Here is a 25,499-nt window from a genome sequence, read left to right on the forward strand (position 1 = left end):
TCAGTGTTGGGTGCATAGATATTTACAATTGCTATATCCTCCCACTGGAGTGATCATTTTAACATTATATAATGCCCTTCTTTGTGTCTTGTTAAAATGTATTTTTAAAGTCTATTTTGTCTTGATATAAGTATTGCTACCCTGGCTTTTTTCACTTCCATTTGCATAGTGAATGTAATTCTATCACTTCACTTTTGGTCTCCGTATGCATCCTTAGGTCTGAGGTGAGTCTCTTGTAGGCAGAATATAGATGGGTGTTCTTTTTTTATCCATTCTGCCTCTCTGTGTCTTGACTGAAGCACTTTTACATTTATATTTAATTAGTTATTGATAGGTATGTACTTATTGCCATTTTGAAAATTAATTTTCAGGAAAGAGAAAAGACCCAAATAAATAAAATCACAAATGAGAAAATGGAAATAACAACCAATAGCACAGAAATACAATTTTAGGAGAATCTTATATTTAAAAAACTATATGCCAACAAACTGGACAACCTAGAAGAAATGGATAAATTCCTAGAAACATGAATTATCAAAACTGAAACAGGAAGAAATAGAAAATTGAATGGACTGATAATCAGCAAAGAAATTAAATCAGTAATTTAAAAATACCAACAAAAAAAGTCCTGGACCAGATGGCTTCACAGGTGAATTCTTCCAAACATTTAAAGAAGAGTTAATACCTAATCTTCTCAAACTATCCTAAAAAATAGAAAAGGAAGGAAAATTTCCAAATTCATTCTAGGAGGCTCACATCACCCTGGTATCAAAACCAGATAAAAACACCACAAAAAAAGAGAACTACAGACCAATATCCCTGGTGAACTTAGATGCAAAATCCTCAAGAAAATACTAGCAAACAAAATCCAACATTACATTAAAAAAATCATTCAGCACAATTAAGTAGGATTTATTCCTGGGTGCGAGGATGGTTCAGTATTCACAAATCAATCAACATGATACATCTCATCAATAAGGGAAAGGAGAAGAGCCATTTAGTCATTTAAATAGATGCAGAAAAAGCATTTAACAAAGTACAATAGCCATTCATAATAAAAACCCTCAAAAAAGTAGATTTAGAGGGAACATACCTCAACATAATTAAGGCCATATACGAAAAATGCACAGGTAATATCATCCTCAATGGGGAAAAACTGAGAGCCTTTCCCCTATGGTCAAGAACAAGACAAGGATTTCCACTGTTACCACTTTTATTCAACATAGTACTGAAAGTCCTAGTCACAGCAATCAGACAACAAAAAGAAATAAAAGGCATCCAAATTGGTAAGGAAGAAGAAAAACTTCCATTATTTGCAGATCACATGATACTATATATAGAAAACCAGAAGGACTACACCAAAAAAATTGATAGAACTGATAAATTCAGTGAAGTATCAGGATACAGAATCAATGTACAGAAATCTGTGGCATTTCCATACACCAATAATGAAGCAGCAGAAAGAGAATTGATTACATTCACAATTGCATCAAAAATAGTAAGATATTTACGAAAGAACCTAATTAAGGAAGTGAAGGAACTGTACTCTGAAAACTATAAATCATTGATGAAAGAAATTGAAGATGACAAAAAGAAATGGAAAGCCATTCTATGCTCATGGGTTGGAACAACAAATCCTATTAATATGTCTATAGCACCCCAAACAATCTATACATTTAATACAAACCCTATCAAAGACCACCAACATTTTTCACAGAGCTAGAATAAACAATCCTAAAATTTATAAGTATCCACAGAAGACCCCAAATAGCCAAAGGAATCTTAAAAAACAAAAACAAAACAAACAAAAAAAGCAAAGCTAGAGGCATCACAATTCCAGGCTTCAATTTATATTACAAAGCTGTAGTGATCAAAACAGTACCATACTGCTGCACATATAGACCTATAGATCAATGGAACAGAAAAGAAAACTCAGAAATAAACCCACAATTTGTGGTCAATTAAACTTTGAGAGAGCAGGAAAGAATATCCAAAGGGAAAAAGAAACTCTTCATCAAACGTTGGGAAAACTAGTCAACTATGTGCAAAAGAATAAAACTGGACCACTTTCTTACACCATACACAAAATTGATTTCAGATGAATGAAAGACCTAAATGTGAGACTCGAAGCCATAGAAATCCTAGAAGAGAACATAGGCAGTAACTTCTTTGACATTGGCTGCAACTTCTTTCTAGATATGTTTTTGGAGGCAAAGGAAACAAAAGCAAAAAGAAACTACTGAGACTACATCAAAATAAAAAGCTGCTGCACAGCAAAGGAAATAATCAACAAAACTAAAAGGCAACCTACGGAATGAGAGAAGATATTTGCAAATGATATATCTGATAAAGCATTAGTAGTCAAAATATATAAAGAACTGATAAATCTCAACAACTCCAAAAAAGAATACTCGAATTAAAAAATGTCAGAGACATGAACAAATATTTGTCTAAAGAAGACATATAAACGGCCAAAAGACACATAAAAAGGTGCTCAACATCACTTAAAATCAGGGAAATGCAAACCAAAACTACAATGAGATACCACCCACCCCTGTCAGAATGGTTAAAATCAACAATACAAGAAACATGTTGGCAGGGATGTGGAGAAAAAGGAACCCCTTTGTACTGTTGGTGGGAATGCAAGCTGGTGCAGCTACTCTGGGGAACTATAAAAGTTAAAATAGAACTTCAAAAATTAAAATAGTTAGAAAAGTTAAAATAGAACCTCAGAAAGTTATAAACAGAACTACCTTACGATCTAGCAATTGTACCATTGGGTATTTAACCCCCCAGCCAAATACAAAGACGCTAATTTAAAGGGATACATGCACCAGGATGTTTATAGCAGCATTATATACAATAGCCAAATAATGGAAGCAGCTCAACTGTCCACTGATTGATGAATGGATAAATGAGGAGTGGTATATATACAATGGAATATTATTCAGTCATAAAAAAGAATGAAATCTTGCCATTTGTAACAACATGATGGAGCTAGAGAGTATAATGTTAAACAAAGTAAGTTAGAGAAAGACGTATCATACGATTTCACCCAAATGTGGAGTTTAAGAAACAAAACAAATGCTCAAAGGAAAAAAAAGAGAGAGAGAAACCAAGAAATAGACTCTTAACTATAGAGAATAAACTGATGGCTACCAGAAGGGAGAGGGATGGGGTTATAGGTGAAATTGGTTTTGTAATGTTGAGCACTGGGTGATATATGGAATAGTTGAATCACTATATTGTACACCTGAAATTAATATAACACTGTATGTTAACTACACTGGAATTAAAATAGAAACAACAAAAGAAGAAAAATTGTGTTTTTTAACAAGTCAGTATAATACCTGATATAAATGGAATAAAGGATACCTTCCAAAAAGCCTCACAATTAATAGTGAATTATATGAATCTCCGAAAAACTCAACAGTAAAAGCAAGACTAATAGGAAGACTGGACCCTGAACCACTGCTCAAGTATTATCACATATAATCTTTAAGGACGAATTTCTAGAAATGAAGGGGAAATTTTGACTTTTGTCTAAATAGTTTTTTATAGCTTGCAGGTAGGCAAACTTATGTAAACTTAATGTATCCATTAATGTAGAAGAAAAGAGTTTTTTCCATTTAGAAACAGAAGATCTAGGGGTGCCTGGGTAGCTCATTGTATTAAGCATCCAACTCTTGATTTGGGGTCTGGTCATGGTCTCAAGGTCCTGAAATGAGCCCCACATGGGGCTCCCCACTCAGTGGGGAATCCACTTGAGACAGACTCTCTTATCCTTCTGCAACACCCCCCCTTAAATAAATGAATAAAATCTTAAAAAAAAAAAAAACCCAGTACCTAAGTTTGTGGTGTAGTTCGTTTTAAGTCCTTATTAAATATCTCAGTCTTCTCAGTGGATCACTCCAACCTTATAGATGTCTCCTTTAATCAATGCATTGCATAAAAAGTATGAGATATCTTAAATATAAGTTGCTATACAAATAATATAATAATAGCAATTCACCAAAATAAAGAACGGAGTTCAATTTCTCAAAGCACCATACACCTTCATTACAGTTATGAAAATCTATGGAATAAACACAGAGGTGTGAAGTGTGCTTAAACTGGGTAATGATTTTTTTCCAGTGCTGCTCTGTCAAAATTTAAACATTTGAACTTTTAAAATCATTTTATATTTTTTAAGATTTTATTTATTTATTTGCCAGAAAGAGACCCAGCGAGAGAGGGAACACAAGCAGCGGGAGCAGGAGAGAGAGAAGCGGCCTCCCCGCCCAGCAGGGAGCCCCACGCGGGGCTGGATCCCAGGACCCCGGGATCACGACCTGAGCTGAAGGCAGCCACCTAATGACTGAGCCACCCAGGCGCCCCTTAAAATCGCCTTAAACCCTTCATAGAAACGAAGACAGTTTTCCAGACTGTCAAGTGAGTAGCCTACCAGTTGTCTCATATTTCAGGACAGCTCTTCTATCCACCGTAAACCCGACCTTCTGAAAGATTGACTGCCAACCTTACCTAGCGAGGCCGCAGGGCAGCCGGAGCATTTCCGGTTCTAGCCCCTTTAGCCATGAAGGGGTGCCTGCCGCGCATGCGCGCCCAGCGCAGCCGCTCCAGATCGACCAGTGTCTTTACGTCACAGCTAGCCCCGCAGGGACGGCAACCGGCGCGAGTTTTTCAAAATGGGAGCGCGGAGGCGCCGCCCGGGTCTCAGAAGGGGCAGGAGAGGCCTTTCGGTGGCTGTGCAGCCGTCGCCCGGAGGGGCGGCCTAGAGAGCCAAGCCTGATGGGCGCCCAGACCGGCTGGCTGCTTGGAGCGCTGCCTCGAAGGGACTGCGTGAAGGAAGCTAATCGGAGCACAGGCCTGAGCCTGGAAATATGGCGACTTGCATCGGGGAGAAGATCGAGGTGAAAAGTCTTGGCAATCTTCTCCGGGGCAGATTGGGGGGGTGGGGTAGCTGGAGTGGCAGGACTCGAGACTGCTGCAAAAAGGAGACCAGGCGAATCTAACGGCTGTGGGGCGGGCGCCGAGGTGTCTTGGGAGCGTCCCAACCGCCGGCCCCTGGCTGTCTAGGGCGGAGCGTCCCGCCCCTCAGGCTGGGGTGTTGGGGGACAAGGTGAGTCGCTCACGGCCCCGCCCGTCCGTCTCCAGACGCCAGGGCTATCCCGCCGGGTCTGCCGCGCTAAAACAGGGCAAAGCTGCCACCCCCTTCTCCGAGGGGATGGCGGTTACCTCCGGCGGGAGATGGGGCGGGATTCCTGCCGTGCCCTCTGCTCCCAGGGGTTGGCTGGAGGTGGGAGCAAGGTGCTGCAGTTGCGCTGAGGTTGAGGAAGCAGCCCACTAGGGTGCTGTATCTGAAGCCCAGCCTAGACTTTCAGGGATCTCCGCAAGGCGTCAACATGCTTTCCACCCCAAACTCCTGCTGTATCGAGGTGTAATACCTGCTTGAATTTTAAATTCATATTCCCCTCTTGGTCCATTTTATCATCTTTTTCCAGTCTCTTCCTATCTTTCTTCTTTTTCACTCATGTGAGTCATCACACCTATCTTTAATTTTAACTTTTAAGGATTTTAAAGTTGGGAATCTGCTTGGTAAAGGATCATTTGCTGGTGTCTACAGAGCTGAGTCCATTCACACTGGTTTGGAAGTAGCAATCAAAATGGTAAGAATATATTAACCAACTTTTCACCTCTACTTTGCAAGTAATTAGAGAGGTGACTTAAGATATAAGAAGCTTCTTACCTATGAGGCTTTTTTTTTTTTAATTAAGGGTGGAGGGAAACCCATCCCTTATGCAGAAAACAATAATGCCAAGTCCGGCGATTGTCATTACAGATGTTTTAGGAGATCCTTGACTATGCTTAAATAAGTGTTTTATTTTCACTATTGTTCAGTAGACCTAGTACTAGTTATTATGCAAACTTGTAGTAATTGACAGAAATCGAAAAGCAAATAATTTGTTTATAATAATGAGTAGGATTTGTGCCTAGTTCTGTATTACACTGTTAACAATCTAAAATACTATGTTTTGATTGTTATAAAAAATGCTATGTTTTGATTGTTTATGATAGGAGTATCATAAGCAAATTAAGAATCACTTATCTAAACCAGTAGGGAAAAGGAAGTTTTATTTTAAAGCTTGTCTAGTAGAAAATAACAGGGTGAAAAAACAAAAAAAAAATAAAGCTTGGGTAGATTTTTGTTGTTATTGTTATAGATATGATTGTTGTGCTATTAAATTCTTTAAGTTGGGAGAGGATATTAGAATGCATTGGATAGACTTTTTTACTGAATGTCTCCTCTGCCAAGCACTCTCTTAGTTGCATGGGGAAAACAGACAACAGAGTAAATTGATCTCAGAAAGATGTAGATAAAAGGACTTAAGAATATTTTAAAGTATACTTTCTCTTCAAAGTTAACTTTTGAAAACTTCACATTTGGAAGTTCATCAGCAACATTTAAATGTTTCGTGTTATTTTTTAGATAGATAAGAAAGCCATGTACAAAGCTGGAATGGTGCAGAGAGTCCAAAATGAGGTGAAAATACATTGCCAGTTGAAACATCCTTCTATCTTGGAGGTAATACAAATTTTATAAAAGTGACCAAGGACATTGAATTTTTGTATATTATCATTTACTATGCCCTTTTACATTTCAGCTGTATAATTATTTTGAAGATAACAATTATGTGTATCTAGTATTAGAAATGTGCCATAATGGAGAAATGAACAGGTATCTAAAGAACAGAATGAAACCATTCTCAGAAAACGAAGGTAGGTGGCTGCTTTTTTTCTTTTGTGTATATAAATTTTACTCTTTAAAAACTAGTTTTTGAAGAATGTGGTATTTTGTAATGTTTAATAAAACTCTTTGGGCTAGAAAGGGAGACCCCCAACTCTCAAAATTCGAAAAGCTGTTAATTTCTATAAATAATTTAAACATTACAGAAGTAAAAGGAGAAATTTGTTATCTTTCCCCAAAATACATTTTATTTTTATTTTTTTTTTAATTTTTTATTTATTTGACAGAGATCACAAGTAGGCAGAGAGGCAGGCAGAGAGAGAAGGGGGAAGCAGGCTCCCCGCTAAGCAGAAAGCCCAATTCAGGGCTCGGTACCAGGACCTGAGCCAAAGGCAGAGGCTTAACCCACTGAGCCACCAGGCGCCCCTTTTTCTTTTTTTTTTTTAAATCCCAAATCACATTTTAAATTAAATCATTGATAGTGTGTATCCTTTCAGTTCTAGAGAAAAGCTTTTTAGAATGTTATTGATGTCTATAAAGTAGTTCCTAAGTCAAACACAAATATTGAAATAATTTATTATAGAAAATGTCAAAAATAGTAGATGGAACAGTATAATGAGGCCTCAGCTTCCAAAGCTATCAATTCATGATCAAATTGTTTCATTTGTACCCTTCTTATTCCCCTAATTTTCCAGAGTATTTTGAAGCTGATTGTAGCCATCTTTATATCTATAAATATTTTGTTGTATGTCTTTAATAAAAAAAAAAACTTTTAAAAATAATAATAGCCACAAAGTCATTATCATACCCAGTAATTCCCTAGTATCAAATGCATAGTCAGTTTCAACTTCCAGAGTTTCTCATAAATAACTATTTTACAGTTCGGATCAGTATCAAATAAGGTCCATGAGTCATCACAAAAATAATTGTTTTCTAGTTATCCTGATAACTGAGATTGTAGGTAAGCTAACGAATGTGGTTGCTATTGGACTTTTGGTACATTTAAGTCTATATAATCCATTTGAAAAGCAGTTTGGTCATATGTATTGAGTTATGCAAATATTCATATTCTTTGACTCAAAATAATGTAGTAATACAAGTTGAATAATACAAGCTATACAAATATTAATGATGACTTGCATTTTTTGTAATACTGTATAATAGTAAGCCTTAATTAAGAAAATCTACAAAAGCTATAAAGGAAAAGAATTATCAATTTGACCTAATTAACATTAAGCACATGAATGACAAAAGATTAAGTTAAATTTAAAACAAAGGAAGTAAATATTTGTAAAATATATGACTGACAAATTATATTAAATTAATGTTTAATATTAAAAATAAAAGGGATGCTTAAAAAAAGGTAATGCAGTAGAAAAATGGGTAGGGAATATAGGCAGACTTCACAGAAGAGAAAGTACAAATGGCCAAAAAATAAATAAAAAGATGCCTAAACTCGATAGTAATCATAAGAGTGCCAAATAAAATAGTGGAATACCCTTTTTTTTTTAAACTCATTGGATTGACACTACCCAATGTTAACAAGGATATGCATGAAAATACAGCCTTTTGGAGGGCAGTTTGGCGAGTATTAAAATACTAAATTTTATCCTTCAACCCAGTATTTCTGCTTCTTGAATTTAACATAGAGAACCATGCCATACATATACATAAGAAAACAAGTGGGTACAAAATGTTTATTCCTATGTTTTCTGTAATCTTGAAATATCAGAAATGACCAACTATTCATTGATAGCAATTAAATAAAATGAAAATTTATGGGGGACCTGGGTGATGCACTTGGTTAAGCCTCCAGCTCATAGTTTCAGCTCAGGTTGTAATCTCAGGGTCCTGACATTGAGCCCCCACACCAGAGACTCTTTCTGCCCCTCCTGCTCATGCTCTCTCTGACTCTGTCTCTCAAATAAATAAATCTTTTTTAAAAAGATTAGCACATCTTTATTTTAAAGATTTATTTATTTTAGAGAGTGAGGGGTAAGGGAGGGGCAGAAGGAGAAAGAATCTTAAGCAAAACTCCCTGCTAAGCACAGAGCCCAAACTGGGGCTCCATCTCCTGACCTGAGATCATGACTTGAGCCAAAACCAAGAGTTAGAGGCTTAATGACTGTGCCACCCAGGTGCCCCTAAGATAAATAAATAAATCTTTAAGAAGAAAAAATATGTGTACTGACATGAGAATATTTCAAGAAATACTGTGAAGTGGGGGGAAGAGTAACAGAACTGTATTTTTTATACATTTTTATATTTTAAAGCATTTATTACAGTATATTTCGGTAGACAAATGTACATAAGCACAAATGTATAAAACAGTATAAACACATTATTAATAGTGGTTATTTTTTGTGAGGGTTTGTGAGAACATCAGAGGAACTAGCTTTCTTTTTTCCTTTTAACAATTATAATACATTTATGAATTGTTTGTGCAATTATAAATATTTTCTCTTAATTGCTGTGGACTTCTAGAGACCCTAGGTAGTCCAGTCTCCCCCAGTTGCTAATATAATTAAGCTTTCCTTAACTATATAGAAAACTCATCAGTTGGAAAGGACAAAGATTAGAAGGAGTTCCCAGTTGTTTTAAAGGGACTTAAAAGAATATTATGGAATTATCATCAAAATAGTATTTTGGTTGGTAGAACTAAGCTGCAAGCTGGTGTTGTAATGTAATACTGTGGCATATATACTTGGGTTTCTAAAAACTGAATTCTAAGATTCTAAATACTGAATCAGATTTTCTAAATTGTCAATTTTATTTTTTGCATTCCAACAGCTCGACACTTTATGCACCAGATCATCACAGGAATGTTGTATCTCCATTCTCATGGCATATTACATCGAGATCTCACACTTTCTAACCTCTTACTTACCCGTAATATGAACATCAAGATTGCCGACTTTGGGCTGGCAACTCAGTTGAAAATGCCACATGAGAAGCACTATACTTTGTGTGGAACTCCTAATTATATTTCACCAGAAATTGCAACTCGAAGTGCACATGGACTTGAATCTGATGTTTGGTCCTTGGGCTGTATGTTTTATACGTTGCTTATTGGGAGACCTCCTTTTGACACTGACACAGTCAAGAACACATTAAATAAAGTAGTATTGGCAGATTATGAAATGCCAACTTTTTTGACAAGAGAGGCTAAGGACCTTATTCACCAGTTACTTCGCAGAAATCCAGCAGATCGTTTAAGTCTGTCTTCAATATTAGACCATCCTTTTATGTCCCGAAATTCTTCAACAAAAAGTAAAGATTTAGGAACTGTAGAAGACTCAATTGATAGTGGACATGCCACAATTTCTACTGCAATTACAGCTTCTTCCAGTACCAGTATAAGTGGTAGTTTTTTTGATAGGAGAAGACTTTTGATTGGTCAGCCACTCCCAAATAAAGTGACTATATTTCCAAAGAATAAAAATTCAAGTGATTTTTCCTCTTCAGGAGATGGCAGCAGTCTTTATACTCAGTGGGGAAATCGAGAACAAGAAACCGGTAATAATGGGAGGCGAAGAGTAACCCAGGATATGGAAGAAAGGCCACATTCTCGATACCTTCGTAGAGCCCATTCCTCTGATAGATCTGGCACTTCTAATAGTCAGTCTCGAGCCAAAACAATGGAACGATGTCACTCAGCAGAAATGCTTTCAAAATCCAAAAGATCAGGAGTAGATGAAAATGAAGAAAGATACTCACCTACAAACAGCAATGTCAATATTTTGCATTTCTTTAAGGAAAAGACATCCAGTAGTTCTGGATCTTTTGAAAGACTTGATAATGATCAAGCCTGGTAAGAATTCTATCAAAAGCATTTTATTTTTCTATAAATGTTATATCAGCACACGTAGGGAACTGCATCTAACTAAGGAGGGTTAATTTTTTCTTATATTGTCAGATGTTCCTGGGGTACTTCTTAGCTATGATTTCTATTTCTTATTAGAGAATCAGAATGATCATTTTTTAATTGTAGTTAAGAAACAATTTCATAATGAGTGTATATGCTCATGAATGTGTTTAATACTTGAGAATTTTGTTTCATTTTTATTTTATAGGCTGCAGGTCTCCAGTGCAAAGTATCATATTAAATGTGTCTGATCCCTAAAGTACTCTGATAATAACTGTTCTCTTTTTCTATCCTTCTTTCTCCCTTCTCTCTCACACACACACACACATACACACAGCTGAGCCAATGATGAGTAATCATGTTATTAACATTAATACTCATTTTTTAATGCTTGTAGTGTTTTTTCCTTTTTCTTATCTTTGATTTTTATGCTTAAATTACTAGAGGGCAGTAGCCATATAGAAACTTTGTTACAGTACCATGGGCATTTTGGTCTTGAAATTTAGCTTCAGTTTAAGTATTCAGATCAAAAGATTTTTAAAATCTTTTTATCATCAGAAGTTATTACCTGATAATTTTTTTATTAGTTTATCAGAATTTTTTTCCTCTGTTTAGCTCCAATCGTCTTTGTCCAGGGAAAACTCCTTTTCCATTTCCAGACCAGACAACTCAGACTGAAATGGTGCAACAGTGGTTTGGGAATCTGCAAATAAAGGGTGAGTTTTCTGTTTGGGTTTTCTTGAGAAAATAATACATTTAAAAAAAATAATAATACATTTTCAGTAAACTATATTACGATAACAGTAATAATAACTTTACTCATTTTGAGTATTTGCTGTATCAGCTACTGTCCATAATGCTTAACAAATATTAACTTATTAAATTCTCACACACAATAAATATGAAGATAGAGGTGCCTGGGTGGCTCAGTTGGTTAAGCATCTGCCTTCCACTCAGATCATGCATGATCTCCGGGTCCTAGGATGGAGCCGGCTTTCTGTTCAGTGGGGAGTCTGCTTCTCTCTCTCTGTCTGTCTCTCCCTCTGCCCCTCCCCACTGCTTGTTCTCTCTCTCTCAAATAAATAAAATCTTTTTAAAAATACAAAGATAATATTAGCCCCATCTTACACATGAGGAATTGTGTTGCACAGAGCTTAATTTGCTAAGCTACACCGCCTAAAAGCAGAGGAGCCAGGATTCCAGTACAAGCGGTTTGGCTCATGAACTGTACTCTTTATTCCTTATCTCTGTTCTTGCATCCTATCTGTAAGAAGCACATACTGTCAGCACATATAAAATAATCAAAAGATGACTGACCTTATTTTTAAGTAGACGCTAATGAGGACATCATGGTTTACATGGGACTTTACATACACGGAAGTACACAGCTACTAAAACCTAAATGGGTTTTGTTTTTTTTGTTTTTTTAAGGTAACTCTAGGCCGATGTGGGCTTGAATTCACAAACTTGAGATCAAGAGTTAACATACTCCGGGCGCCTGGGTGGCTGTCAGTTAAGCATCTACCTTTGGCTCAGGTCTTGATCCAGAGTCCCAGGATCAGGCCCTGCGTCAGGCCCCTGCTTCTCTTTCTCCTTCTGCCTCTCCACCTCCCCCTGCTTGTGCTCTTTCTCTCTCTCAAATAAATAAAATCTGTTAAAAAAAAAAAAAAGCAAACAAAAAAAAGTTACATGCTCTACTGACTGAGCCAGCCAGGCACCCCAAAACCTAAACATTTTTAAACAGCTGTCATCCACGGGTGCCTGAGTAGCTCAGTGGGTTAAAGCTTCTGCCTTCAGCTCAGGTCATGATCCCAGGGTCCTGGGATCAAGCCCCACATGGGCTCTCTGCTCAGTGGGGAGCCTGCCTCCTCCCCCTTCTCTGTCTGCCTCTCTGCCTACTTGTGATCTCTGTCTGTCAAATAAATAAATAAAATCTTAAAAACAAAAAACAAAAAAACAGCTGTCATCCAAGTCATTATTTTAGATTTAGAGTTTGACAGTTCAACATTTCTTATTAATAAACACAACAGACTCCCAGAAGGTGGGTTGGAAATACCATGGAAAAAAAGAGAATAATAAAGAAAACATATGGGGAGGAGGAGATCATTTCTTACTAAGTATTATATTACTTCAGACAGAGAATACATAATATGACTATAATTTAAGCAGAGTTGTTATGTTACCTCAACCATCTGTTTTTTTCTTTTTAAAAATACATTATTTTCAAGAGCCCAAAAGGGAATTAATCTTTTTATGTGTACTTCATGATGGTAATTCAAATTTATGTTTTTTAAACTATAAAATTGCTATGTTCTTAATTGTGCATTTAACCTTCTGTTGTGTTTATAGATACTTTTATTTGGTAATCGGGATATATCTGAGATGGAGAAATAAGTTTGTTTATAATCTGGTACTGCTGCTGCAATTTTAAAGTATATTATTTGGTACAAAATATTTCTGTCATGGGAGAAGGAGGAAAGAAAGCACTAACAAGTCATTTAGGGAAAAAATGCAATATATATTTTTGAGTTTAGCATTTGAAAAATTGCCTTATAGAGATCTATATAGCCTAATTACTTAAGGGGCTTTAAAAAATTAATGTTCCCGTGTGAACTGTAAAACTATATAAAATATAAATAGGTAAAATTCAACAAGAGCTTTTAAAAAATATGGTGCAAAATGGAGCACCTGGGTGGCTCAGTGGCTTAAAGCCTCTACCTTCGGCTTGGGTCATGATCCCAGGGTCCTGGGATGGAGCCCCACATAGGTCTCTTTGCTCGGTGGGGAGCCTGCTTCCTCCTCTCTCTCTGCCTGCTTCTCTGCCTACTTGTGATCTCCTCTCTGTCAAATAAATAAATAAAATCTAAAAAAAAATGTGGTGCAAATACACTCATAATATTAAATATTAATAATAACATTACAACTATTTCATATATTGTTTTTGGTTTTATTTACATATTTTATAAGTAAAGATGGTCAGACAGTCCTCAGCTTAAAGAGGTAAATTTACATATTACATAGAATGATTGCCTGTACTTGTTGGAACACTGGCAGTTACTTGTTTTAGAATTAGTAAGTGACCCTAAATTTTGCCTTGACTGAAAAACAAATTTCATATTAATATCTTTTCTTAGTTTTAGGAGTATACAGGTATATCTTTGCAATCTGGATTAAAATGTTCTTTTAAGGTCTTTCTTAGGGAGCCTAAGTGGCTCAGTCAGTTAAGCATCTGCCTTCTGCTCAGGTCATGATCCCAGATTCCTGGGATTGAGTCTCACATCGTGCTCCCTGCTCACTGGGGAGTCTTGCTTCTCCCTTTTCCTCTGCCTCGTCCTGCCTGCCTAAGCTAATGCTCTGTCTGTCTCTCTCTCTCACATAAATAAATAAAATCTTTTAAAGTCATTCTTGTATGATGTCATATCTTAAAACTCCTTATTTGTTAGAAATATTATAAACATTTTTTTACTAGATTTCTTTTGTACTTCAAAACAAAATTATACCAGTATGACATTATGTTGTGTAGACTTGGTTTTTTTTTTTTTTCATTTTCACTAACTTGCTTCAATCTGTGTATATTGCAGATCATTTAAGAGAAACTACTGAGCACAACAGCATTAGCCCAAAAAGAGATTTCCAAGGCCATCCAGACTTGCAGGACACATCAAGAAATGTTTGGACTGATACGAGAGCCAAAAAGAGTTCTGATGCTTCTGATAATGTTCATCCTGCAAAACAGTTGAATACCATGAAATTTATGACTGCATTTCAAAGTAAACCTGAGATAATTCAACAGGAATCTATTTTTGGCTCAGATCCTCTTTCTGAGCAAAGCAAAACTAGGGGTATGGAGCCACCATTGGGTTATCAGAAACGTACGCTACGAGACATTACATCTCCTTTGACTGCTTACAGGTTAAAACCGATTAGACAGAAAACCAAAAAGGCTGTGGTATGTCTATCATTTTTCTAAATTCCTATTTGATATTTTCCTTGAGTATGTGGTTTCTTATATCAAATATGTTTCTTTTAGTTCCTGTACTTTTGATATTTACATGATAAACTGATTTAAAAGTAAAGACTAGGAATTTATGGAAAAATTACTAATGTTTTCTATTAGCTACTTTAAGAATGGTGAATTGATACTGATAAGCTTTGAATTTTAAATTACTGATAATGAGAAACATTTAAAAGTAACAGTGGGAGGGTGCCTGGGTGGCTCAGTGGGTTAAAGCCTCTGCCTTTGGCTCAGGTCATGAGCCCAGGGTCCTGGGATTGAGCCCCACATCTGGGCTCTCTGCTCAGCAGGGAGCCTGCTTCCTCCTCTCTCTCTGCCTGCCTCTCTGCCTACTTGTGATCTCTTGTCTGTCAAATAAATAAATAAAATCTTTAAAGAAAAAATTAAGAAAAATAAAAGTAACAGTGGCTAAATACTGTGTTAATTATTATTTTATTCACAATTCCGGTTACTGAATTAATATTTAATACTGCTTTTTGCTTTTGTCTTCATTGTTTCAGTATTTAGTCTCATCAAAAAGGTAAACTAAAAAAAATTTTTCTTAACATTTGGAACTAAAGAAAAAGAATATATACAAAATCAAGTTTAGAGTTTACATTGATGTATGAATTGGAAATAGCAATTTTTATTTTTTAATTCTATCTTCTTCCTCTTTGTACCTTGTTTTCTATTCACCCAGTCTTGCCTTTGTTTGGCTTGCTGTTGTCTTTTCAAAGTCCTTATTCTCCACCCACACCTTCTGCTTTCATTTTGCTCACTGGTTATCATTTCACACTTAATTATGCCTTCTTACCTTTGCTCCTTATATTTCACAATTGTGCTCAAATACAGCTCTGGTGTAGACTGTTGGAGAGAAGCAGCCATTTGATTTTGACTTGAATTTTTGTTTCTGCTATGGTTAAGTACTTTTAAATATTTTATATGTCAGAGCTATTAGTAAACAAGAGAATTGTTACTAATGTTACCTTCTTGTTTTTTAGGTTAGCATACTTGATTCAGAGGAGGTATGTGTGGAGCTTCTAAAGGAACATACATCACAAGAATATGTGAAAGAAGTTCTTCAAATATCTAGTGATGGAAATATGGTAATGTGGCTTTACTTCATTTTGTAATTTTAAATCATCATTAAACATTTAGCATTCCAGTTCATTCTACAAGGATATCATTAAAATACTTAAACATTGGTTTTCTTAATATGATAATATCTCTGAAATTAAAAAACTGAAATACCATGTTACATATATTTAATTAATGTGGTTTTTAAAATAATTATAACTTATAGCAAAATCTAAACTTTATTACTTCTAGAAAATATTTAACATTTTCAATAAAATAATATTGAATTTTACATGTGAGCTCTTTTTCATAATTTTTCTAGTGAAATATAGCTCTCTAACTTAATGGCATATAATTAGAATTCTTAAAAAACTTTTTGACAGATTACTATTTATTATCCCAATGATGGAAGAGGTTTTCCTCTTGCTGACAGACCACCACCCCCTACTGACAACATCAGTAGGTACTGCTTTGACAATTTACCAGGTATGTAAATTTATCAGGAATAAATTTAGATAATGCACTTATTTATATATAAACTCTATATGTGTGGATATCATAGATTATAAATGTCTTGCTTCAACCAGGCTATAACTCATGTTCTCATATTTTATATGTGGTGAGATATATGTTGTACCTTACTAATCCAGTGTTTATTCATACTCTGTGTTATCACATATTTAAGCAAAAACTATGGAATATTAGTCATATATCACACAAATATAATATGTACACTTGTTTAGTTACTAATTTGTGAAGAATCTTGTTTAAAATTCAACATAAAGTATCAATTTTTGGCTTTTAAAACCATTATTATGCTCCATAAATGACCATCTGTTATTATGGCTAACCAATTTTGACTTCTCGTTCAGCTTCTGGATTTTATGGATAGGGGAATTAAATATTGAATAGTAAGCCTTCACTGAAGTGACTTTTACAATCAAACAAGAAAACCTGTCTAATCCTATTAGAAATCAAAACAGAACAAGACTAAATACTGTAAGTGACTATAGTTCCAGGGAATTGTAAAAACTGACTTTTGAATATTAGGACCACAAAACTCTATGCTTTACTAACATAAAAAGAACTACATATTTTCCTGATAGTCTGATTCTGATATCTCAGGTAGAAATTTTTTCATTTCAATTGTTAAAACATTTCTGGAATCATTACTTATAATAAAGAGTCAGTGATTCAGAGGAAGAGATTTTTTTTAATTATCGTGGTACTACTCATTGGATTTTGTTATATACTTCTTGGGGATTGTATTATATTGTCTTTAGTTTTCATTAAAATAATAGACTTGCAGGACTAAGATATCTTTATTTTAGTAATGAGGTTTCTAACCTATCGACTTGAATTTTTGTGGAAGAGTAGTGATCTATATTAAACTTACGGAATTTATATGTCAAGTCAACACTTTATTTCCCACTATTAGGTAATTTTTTTCTTTTTTTCCCTAGAGAAGTACTGGCGAAAATATCAATATGCTTCCAGATTTGTACACCTTGTAAGATCTAAATCACCCAAAATCACTTATTTTACGAGATATGCTAAATGCATTTTAATGGAGAATTCCCCTGATGCTGATTTTGAGGTTTGGTTTTATGATGGTAAGTACCATTTAGAAATGATAATTTTTCCCCTTTAGTTTAAAATTTAGTAGTTTTTTTTTTAATTCAGCACCACAAGTTTATAAGCTGTATATTTATACAAATTAGTTACACAGCACAGTATACTATACGTTAAATATGTTAACCAAATTTATTTATATATACTTTCATGTAAACAGCTTATTCTCCAATATGTATATTAGTTCTCTTTCCCATTTTAGCTCAGATTTAATAACACTCAGGTTGATAGTACAGAATCACCTTAAATAAATATCCTACTTCTTAGTAGAAACTCAAATGGACATTTACCAAATGAAGAGAATTATAAATGTGGCAAATGGAGGTGCCTAGGTGGCTCAGTGAGTTAAAGCCTCTGCCTTCAGCTCAGGTCATGATCCCAGGGTCCTGGGATCGAGCCCCGCATCGGGCTCTCTGCTCAGTGGGGAGCCTGCTTCCCCCTCTCTCTCTGCCTGCTGCTCCGCCTACTTGTGATCTTTGTCTGTCAAATAAATAAATAAAATCTTAAAAAAAAAAATGTGGCAAAAGGGTAGGATTGAATAAGAGAATATGTTTTCCTAAATCTAAAGATGATTTACTTTTTAATCTGTAAAACTCCTTTTAAGGGATACCTAGCACATACACTCATACAGTATACATATAATAGCTATCCTTCAACTGTGTTTTTGTATGAGATCAGTGATTTTTATTTTTTTTTATTTTTTTAAAGATTTTATTTATTTTTTTGACAGAAATCACAAGTAGGCAGAGAGGCAGACAGAGAGAGAGGGGAAAGCAGGCTCCCCACTGAGCAGAGAGTCCTATGCGGGGCTCGATCCCTGGACCTTGGGATTATGACCTGAGCCGAAGGCAGAGGCTTAACCCACTGAGCCACCCAGGTGGCCCGATGTGATTTTATAAAATATCATAAAAGTATCAGACTTACGCCAGATATATGAAGGGAAAAAAATGGATGGCTTATATTTATTGAATATATTCACAGCCTCATTTTTTAATGATCAGTGAGTGAATATAATACCTTAATCTTTATGCACTAGCATGATAATGAGTATAAACACAGGAGTATTTAAAGAAATGATAAAAGAGTCGTTTTCTTTTTATTCTTTAAGGAGCAAAGATACACAAAACCGAAGATTTAATTCAGGTGATTGAAAAGACTGGGAAATCTTATACCTTAAAAAGTGAAAGTGAAATTAGTAGCTTGAAAGGGGAAATAAAAATGTATATGGACCATGCAAATGAGGTATGTACCTAGTTATGGTAGGTTTTTCATACAAGTTAATAGTGATTCCAAATGATAGGTGAAATAATGACAGCTCTATTCTTTTGAAATAGGGCCATCGTATTTGCTTAGCACTGGAATCCATAATTTCAGAGGAGGAAAAGAAAAGTGGAAGTGCTCCCTTTTTCCCAATAATTATAGGAAGGTAAATGTTTGAAAATTTTTTAAATATGAGTATGATGTGTCAGAAATGTTAAAAAAAAAAGTTTAGTGTTTACACTATGGACACTTTTAAGTTTTCTGTAATTTGAAAGCTTTAAGGGAATATATTTGGACATTTCTTTCCCCTTCAGAAAACCTGGAAATACTAGTTCACCTAAGGCCTTATCACCTCCTACTTCTGTGGATCCAAACTACCTGATGCGTGATAGAGCATCTTTGAATAAAATGATAAATAATACTGCTTCTTCAAAACTGGCACCAATGCTTAATCCTCCTGTAAGTAAATATATGTAACTTCTATACTTTAAACTCTTCAGTGATTGCCTCTTGCCTTTCATATAAAATTTAAATTCCTTACTGTGGCCTTTTTATCATCTGTCAACTTCTCCCCTGCCTACTTTACCCTGCACTATCTATGCTTTCTTTTAGTTTTTCAAGTAAGTCAAGCATACAGGCCTTTTCACATGCTATTCACTGAACCTGGAACTTTTCCCTAACCTCTTAATGGCTAATTCTTTCTCATCCTTCAGGTCTCAGTGTAAATGTTACCCCTGTAAGCTAAATATATTATTATATGAATCATTTTATTTTTACTAATAAAATATCATCGACTGCCTTAATATCCATGATAGAACATTGTTTACAAAAACTTATTAATTTTTTATTCCATGAACTGTCATGCCTATAAATACTATATTTCAATATAGAAAAATGCAACATTAGGGAAATAGATCTGTGTGTGTATATACTCACACACATGTACATATATACTGCAATTGCAGTTATGAAAAATTATGCCTTTGGGAAACAAAAGACAAAAGAAATCTACCTAAATGAAAACAGCAACTGTATGATTTTTTCTTCTGTATTTCTCTAGTTTTCCATAATGCGGTTATATATTCGCATTTTTTGGTTAACGCGTTAATTAATTAATTAATTTTTTAAAGATTTTATTTATTTATTTGACAGAGAGAGAGAGATCACAAGTGGCAGAGATCACAAGGGAGAGAGGGGGAAGCAGGCTTCCTGCTGAGCAAGGAGCCTGATGTGGGACTAGATCTCAGGACTCTGGGATCATGACCTAAGCTGAAGGTAGGCGCTTAACTGACTGAGCCGCCCAGGTGTCCCTATATTTTCATTTCTTAACTCTGTTATTAAAAAATTATTTTGGGGGTGCCTGGGTTGCTTAGTTGGTTAAGTGATTGCCTTCAGCTCAGGTCATGATCATGGAGTCCCAGGATCTAGTAACGTGTGGGGCTCCTTGCTCAGCGGGGAGTCTGCTTCTCCCTCTGATCCTCCCCCTCCCCGCCTCGTGCTCTTTCTCCTTCTCTCTTTAAAATAAATTAAACAAAAATTCTTTCAGCTAATTTTTTCAGTTTTGATGAAGTTGCCTTATAAAAATACCAAGGAATAATATCTTCTTTTACTTTACTGTTTGTAGATGGTTACAAATGAAGGACATGGCTTTATGGCTGCAGCTTCTGAAACAAACATCTCTTCTAGTAGTCTAAAAGATTGTCTTCCTAAATCAGCACAACTTTTGAAATCTGTTTTTGTGAAAAATGTTGGTTGGGCTACACAGGTGAGAAGCTTTTTATAAAGTGAATTTTTTCACTCTGAATTTCTTTAGTTTTCATAGTCATTAGACAATTATCAAAAAAGTAAATAAGTTTAAATATTTCTCTTTGCAAGAAAGTTTTTACACCGTTTTTACATTGGTTATATTAAAATTTTAGACATTTTTTATTTGTATACACTTGGAGAACTCTAGGTATTGTTAATAAATTGGTAAGGCGTAAGTGATTTGTTTTTAAAGTTTTTAAAAACAAGTGTCTTAAACCCAAATGTTCACTGATAGATAAAGAAGATGTATGTGTAGAGGCACCTGACCAACTCAGTCTGTAAAGCATGCAACTTGATCTCAGGACTATAAGTTCAAGCCCCACGTTGGGCATGGAGCCTACTTAAAATTAATAAATAAATATACAGAGATACATACATGAAAAAATATTTGTGTATATACACAATGGAATATTACTCAGCCATAAGGAAAAAAAAATCTTGCCATTTGTGACAACATGGATGGGCCTAGAAGGTATTATGCCAAGTGAAATAAGTCAGGCAGAGAAAAATAAATAAATGATTTCACTCACATGTGGAAACTAAAAAACAAAACAGAAAACAGAAAGAAGCTCGTAAATACAGAGAACAAACTGGCCATTGCCAGAGGGGAGGAGGACTGGCTAACTAGGTAGCAGGGATTAAGAGGTACATACTTCCAGCTGTAAAATAAATAAGTCACCGAAATGGAAAGTACAGCATAGGGAATATAGTCAATAATACTGTAATAAAGTTGTGACAGATGGTGAGCTTTAAGTACTCTATAGAATTGTTGAATCACTATGTTGTATACCTGAAACTAACGTAACACTGTATGTCAACAGTGCTTCAATTTAAAAAATAAATTAAGAAAAACAGAATAGAGGGACACCTGGGTGGCTTAAGTCAGTTAAGTATCTGCCTTCAATTCAGGTCATGATCTCAGGGTCCTGGGATCGAGTCCTGCTGTGGGCTGCACACTCAGCAGTAGTCTGCTTTGCCCCGTACCCCTCCTCTACTTATGCTGCTCCCCCTGCATGTGCACACCCTCTCTCAAATAAATAAAATCTTTAAAACAAAACAAAACAGAATAGAGGTGTCATGATAATGGCTACATTTTGGTAATTGAGAATGATGTTCATGACTTTTAAGTTTTACAAACTGTTGGTAATCTGTTACTATTAATCTATTATCCTTTGGCAGAAAAGAAGTTTTGCATTTAAAAATTAAGTCCAGGGCGCCTGGGTGGCTCAGTGGGTTAAGCTGCTGCCTACGGCTCAGGTCATGATCTCGGGGTCCTGGGATCGAGTCCCGCATCGGGCTCTCTGCTCGGCAGGGAGCCTGCTTCCCTCTCTCACTCTCTGCCTGCCTCTCTGCCTACTTGTGATCTCTGTCTGTCAGGTAAATGAGTAAAATCTTTTAAAAATAAATAAATAAATAAATAAATAAATAAATAAATAAATAAAAATTAAGTCCACATTGAGTTTCAAACTTAAGGAATTATATGTAGGTCTGAGCCTGTATGTATATATTATCTGAAAGCTGAAGCTTTCATACTTGAGCATAGTACATTTTTTTAGTACATGTAATTTTTACTTGCCAGGGAAGAAAAATGCACCTTAAACCTTTATAGGGGTAGGAAATAAATGAAGAGAACTCGGTATTTGTTCAGTACCTGTTATATTGTTTCTCACGTATATTGTCTTGTTATTCCCCAAAATAAAACCCAGTAAAGTTGGTGTTACCTCCTTTTATAGGTAGTAAAATTATGGCTTATAATTGTTGACTGACTTGCCCGGTCCTACTCAGTAGTTGGCAGAGTCTGGTGTAAACTCAGGTCTGTTTGATTCCAGAGCCCATGTCTTCTCTCTTCTGTTTGGAGTGCCACAGTGTATATTAGTGACTATACCAAATATCAGTGGCTAAAGGAATAAGTTGCAAAGGCTAAAGTATACAGGCAGAAGAGAAATTCTGTGGCCCAAGAACAAAGAAGAGAGGGATATCAATTGGAAAAGATGTGAATGAATATTCTCAATGCTACTAACTTCACAGCCCCACATTTGTAGTTTCCTGAGAGCGTTGCCTTTTTTTTTTTTTTTTTTTTAAGATTAATTTATTTAAGCGTGCACATTGGAGTGCAAGCAGTGGGGGTGCAGTAGGAGGCAAGCAGACTTCCTGCTTAGTGGGGAACCCAACAAGGGCTTGATCCTAGGACCCTGAGATCATGACCCAAGCTGAAATAGAGTCAGATGTTTAAATGACTGAGCCACCCAAGAGCTCCAAGCATTGTTTTTTTTTTCTTTTAACCATTTGTAAAACCTGTTGAACATGAGCACCTTTTAAGAACTTTAAATCTTCTACTGTATAGTAATTTTGTGTACTTATTATTTTTCTAGTTAACTAGTGGAGCTGTGTGGGTTCAGTTCAATGATGGGTCCCAGTTGGTTGTCCAGGCAGGAGTATCTTCTATCAGTTATACATCACCAAATGGTCAAACAACTAGGTAAGCCCTTAAAATGATGGTTGAGATTTAGCCCTTTGCTATATAATTTTCTTTTCTCTATCTGTTGAAATAAATGATATAATAAGGTTTTGTATGTTCTTTAGATTAAGGCCTTCAGTTTAATGAAGAATCTAGTTTTCAAGTCAGCTCAAGTATTTGACCTAATTTTCTTTTTTTGTTTAAATACACTTATAAAGTGGCCTATTTTAAAAGAAAACAAATGATATGCTTAACTTGATTTAGGTATCTACTTAAATAATATGTGTGATTTTTCTGAGGTGCCTCTTTCATTGAAGAATTACTGAAAAATAGTATACACCTTTTAGTACTTTCATACGAACAAATTAATTAAGTTGTGTTTTTGTCTTTTTTTTTTTCTTTTGCTTCACTTAGGTATGGAGAAAATGAAAAATTACCAGATTACATCAAACAGAAATTACAGTGTCTTTCTTCCATCCTTTTGATGTTTTCTAATCCAGCTCCTAGTTTTGAATAATTAAGGCTCCTTATAGGTACATAAATTTAATAAATAACTTTGTTGGCTTTCAAGTAAAGTGACTTTTTCTTATTTGATATAACTTCCTCAGAAAGCCTTTCTACAAAAGACCGTTTTAATCTATATCGTAATGGATGTATTCTAATGAGAGAACAAAGCAGAATGAAACTTCTAAAATGTACTGGCCATAGATAAAATAGTACACTAAACTTTGCTCTTAGAACATATCCCCCTAAACTTTGTATTCATATATTTGTATTGAACAGTCCTTTAAAAGCAAAAATATAAATGGTGTGTGGTGTATTTATGCTTTTTTTTATTGTTTTCCCTACTTCTTAGTCATGTTGAGAATCATGGAAGAAACATGCTGGAGTTTTTGAGGTTTTGACCATGTAAATAATGTGTATTTATGTTGTAAGTAACAGATGTAAACATGTATATTTGTTTTATATTTATTTTTGTAGCACCAGTTTCTAATGAAATATTTCTGAAAATGCATTTTATAAAAAAAATAAATACAGAGATAAGTTGCTTTATCTTTTGATTTATTTAATTAAATACTCATTTTAAAATAAGTTACTAGTAAGCTCATTTTTAAATTATGTTGCCTGTTCAGGAGCCAGTTAAATTTTTAAAATTAATTTCGCAAATGGTAAATACATTGTTTCTCTACCTTTATTTGAAAATATGTGTCTATTTTAATGATAAACATTTTAACACTGTAGAACTTAATGTAATAGTTACAATGAGAAAAAGAATATTTGATAGTGGGACACTCATTACCTTTTACTAAAGATAAAACAGGAATGAAATAAAATATATGAATATGATAAAGACTTTTAACCTAATGTTTCCTGCTGTTTTTTAGAATTAGAAATATTTGATTTTTTTTTTTTTTAAAGATTGTATTTATTTGACAGAGATCACAAGTAGGCAGAGGCAGGCAGAGAGAGAGGAAGGGAAGCAGGCTCCCTGCTGAGCGGAGAGCCCGATGCGGGCTCGATCCCAGCACCCTGGTACTATGACCTGAGTCGAAGGCATAGGCTTTAATCCACTGAGCCACTCAGGTTCCCCAGAATTAGAAATATTTGAGCTATTTCCGTTTAGTAGACAGGAATACCTAATGCCACAATTATTCAACATTGTTTTGGATGTTTTTGCATAAGGCCATAAGAAAAATAATTTGCAACATAAGTAAGAGTTAATAAGCTAAAGGCAACCTGATAGAAGTATGGACAAAAGATAGCGGATAATTCACAAAGACAAGAAAGGAAGTACATGCTCACTACATTTATAGTTGGAAAAATGCAAAATTAAAATAAAATCATTTTCTTTTATCAAAGAGATTAGTAAAAAAATAATAGTGCTTGCTAAAAGGAACAGGGGATTCTCAGGTGTTGATTAATTAGTGTAAAAGTAATTAGGCAATATCTTTTAGAATTAATAATTATCGGAAACCAATGAGAATGAAGACACTTTGGTCCAAAACCTATGGGATACAGCAAAGGTGGTCCTAAGGGAGAAATACATAGCCATCCAAGCCTCCCTCAAAAAAATTGAAAAATCCAGAATACACCAGCTGTCTCTACACCTTAAAGAACTGGAGAATCAACAACAAATTAAACCAACTCCACACACAAGAAGGGAAATAATCAAGATTAGAGCAGAGATCAATGAGGTAGAATTAATAATTATCTGTTACAATTATTTTAGTACATTGGTAATCACTTTTTGGGAGGAAAATTTATGTAAACCCTTAGGGAAAAAAATATGAGAAATAAGAGTTTCCTTCTAAAAATGAAATCAATTAAGGAATTTCTAGCTTGCTTTTGAAAGCTAAATAGATTTTGCTTTGACAGACTTTTTTGTCATCTCTTTCAGTCTTAATGTGTCTCTGTTTCAGGTATTTTTCTTATACATATATAGCTGAAATTTTTTTTTTTAAGATTTTATTCATTTATTTGACAGAGAGATCACAAGTAGGCAGAGAGGCAGGCAGAGGGTGGGGGGAAGCAGGCTCCCCGCTGAGCAGAGAGCCTGATGCAGGGCTGGATCCCAAGACCCCAGGATCATGACCCAGGCTGAAGGCAGAGGCTTAACCCACTGAGCCACTCAGGCGCCCCTGAATTTTGTTTTTTAATCCAA

General features: G+C 35.1%; 1 protein-coding gene across 3 annotated transcripts; it reads left to right on the plus strand.

The window, feature by feature from the left end:
- The first annotated feature begins 4,717 nt into the window (after positions 1-4,717).
- Positions 4,718-23,855, plus strand: PLK4 (polo like kinase 4). Of its 3 annotated transcripts, XM_032333365.1 has the most exons (16): positions 4,718-4,910; positions 5,571-5,666; positions 6,488-6,583; positions 6,663-6,777; positions 9,536-10,556; positions 11,226-11,326; positions 14,192-14,559; positions 15,606-15,710; positions 16,065-16,167; positions 17,145-17,294; positions 18,422-18,555; positions 18,648-18,739; positions 18,888-19,032; positions 20,198-20,338; positions 22,752-22,858; positions 23,252-23,855. In XM_032333365.1, exons 1-16 carry the CDS (start codon positions 4,881-4,883, stop codon positions 23,352-23,354), a joined length of 2,907 nt encoding a protein of 968 aa, XP_032189256.1. In that variant the 5' UTR covers positions 4,718-4,880; the 3' UTR covers positions 23,355-23,855. The 3 variants fall into 3 exon arrangements, with proteins under 3 accessions (XP_032189256.1, XP_032189258.1, XP_032189257.1); XM_032333367.1 differs by lacking the exon at positions 22,752-22,858 and having other exon boundaries at positions 23,252-23,375; XM_032333366.1 differs by lacking the exon at positions 4,718-4,910 and having other exon boundaries at positions 5,589-5,666; positions 6,492-6,583.
- The last annotated feature ends 1,644 nt before the right edge of the window (positions 23,856-25,499 follow it).

The sequence above is a fragment of the Mustela erminea genome, chromosome 2 (assembly GCF_009829155.1).
Source record: "Mustela erminea isolate mMusErm1 chromosome 2, mMusErm1.Pri, whole genome shotgun sequence".
Classification (NCBI taxonomy): Eukaryota; Metazoa; Chordata; class Mammalia; order Carnivora; family Mustelidae; genus Mustela; species Mustela erminea.

Coding starts and splice junctions, on each gene's coding strand:
- PLK4 (XM_032333365.1), top strand. CDS start 4,881: ATGGCGACTTGCATCGGGGAGAAGATCGAG. Junction 11,327..14,191: donor TGGGAATCTGCAAATAAAGG/GTGAGTTTTCTG, acceptor TGTATATTGCAG/ATCATTTAAGAGAAACTACT. Junction 14,560..15,605: donor AGAAAACCAAAAAGGCTGTG/GTATGTCTATCA, acceptor CTTGTTTTTTAG/GTTAGCATACTTGATTCAGA.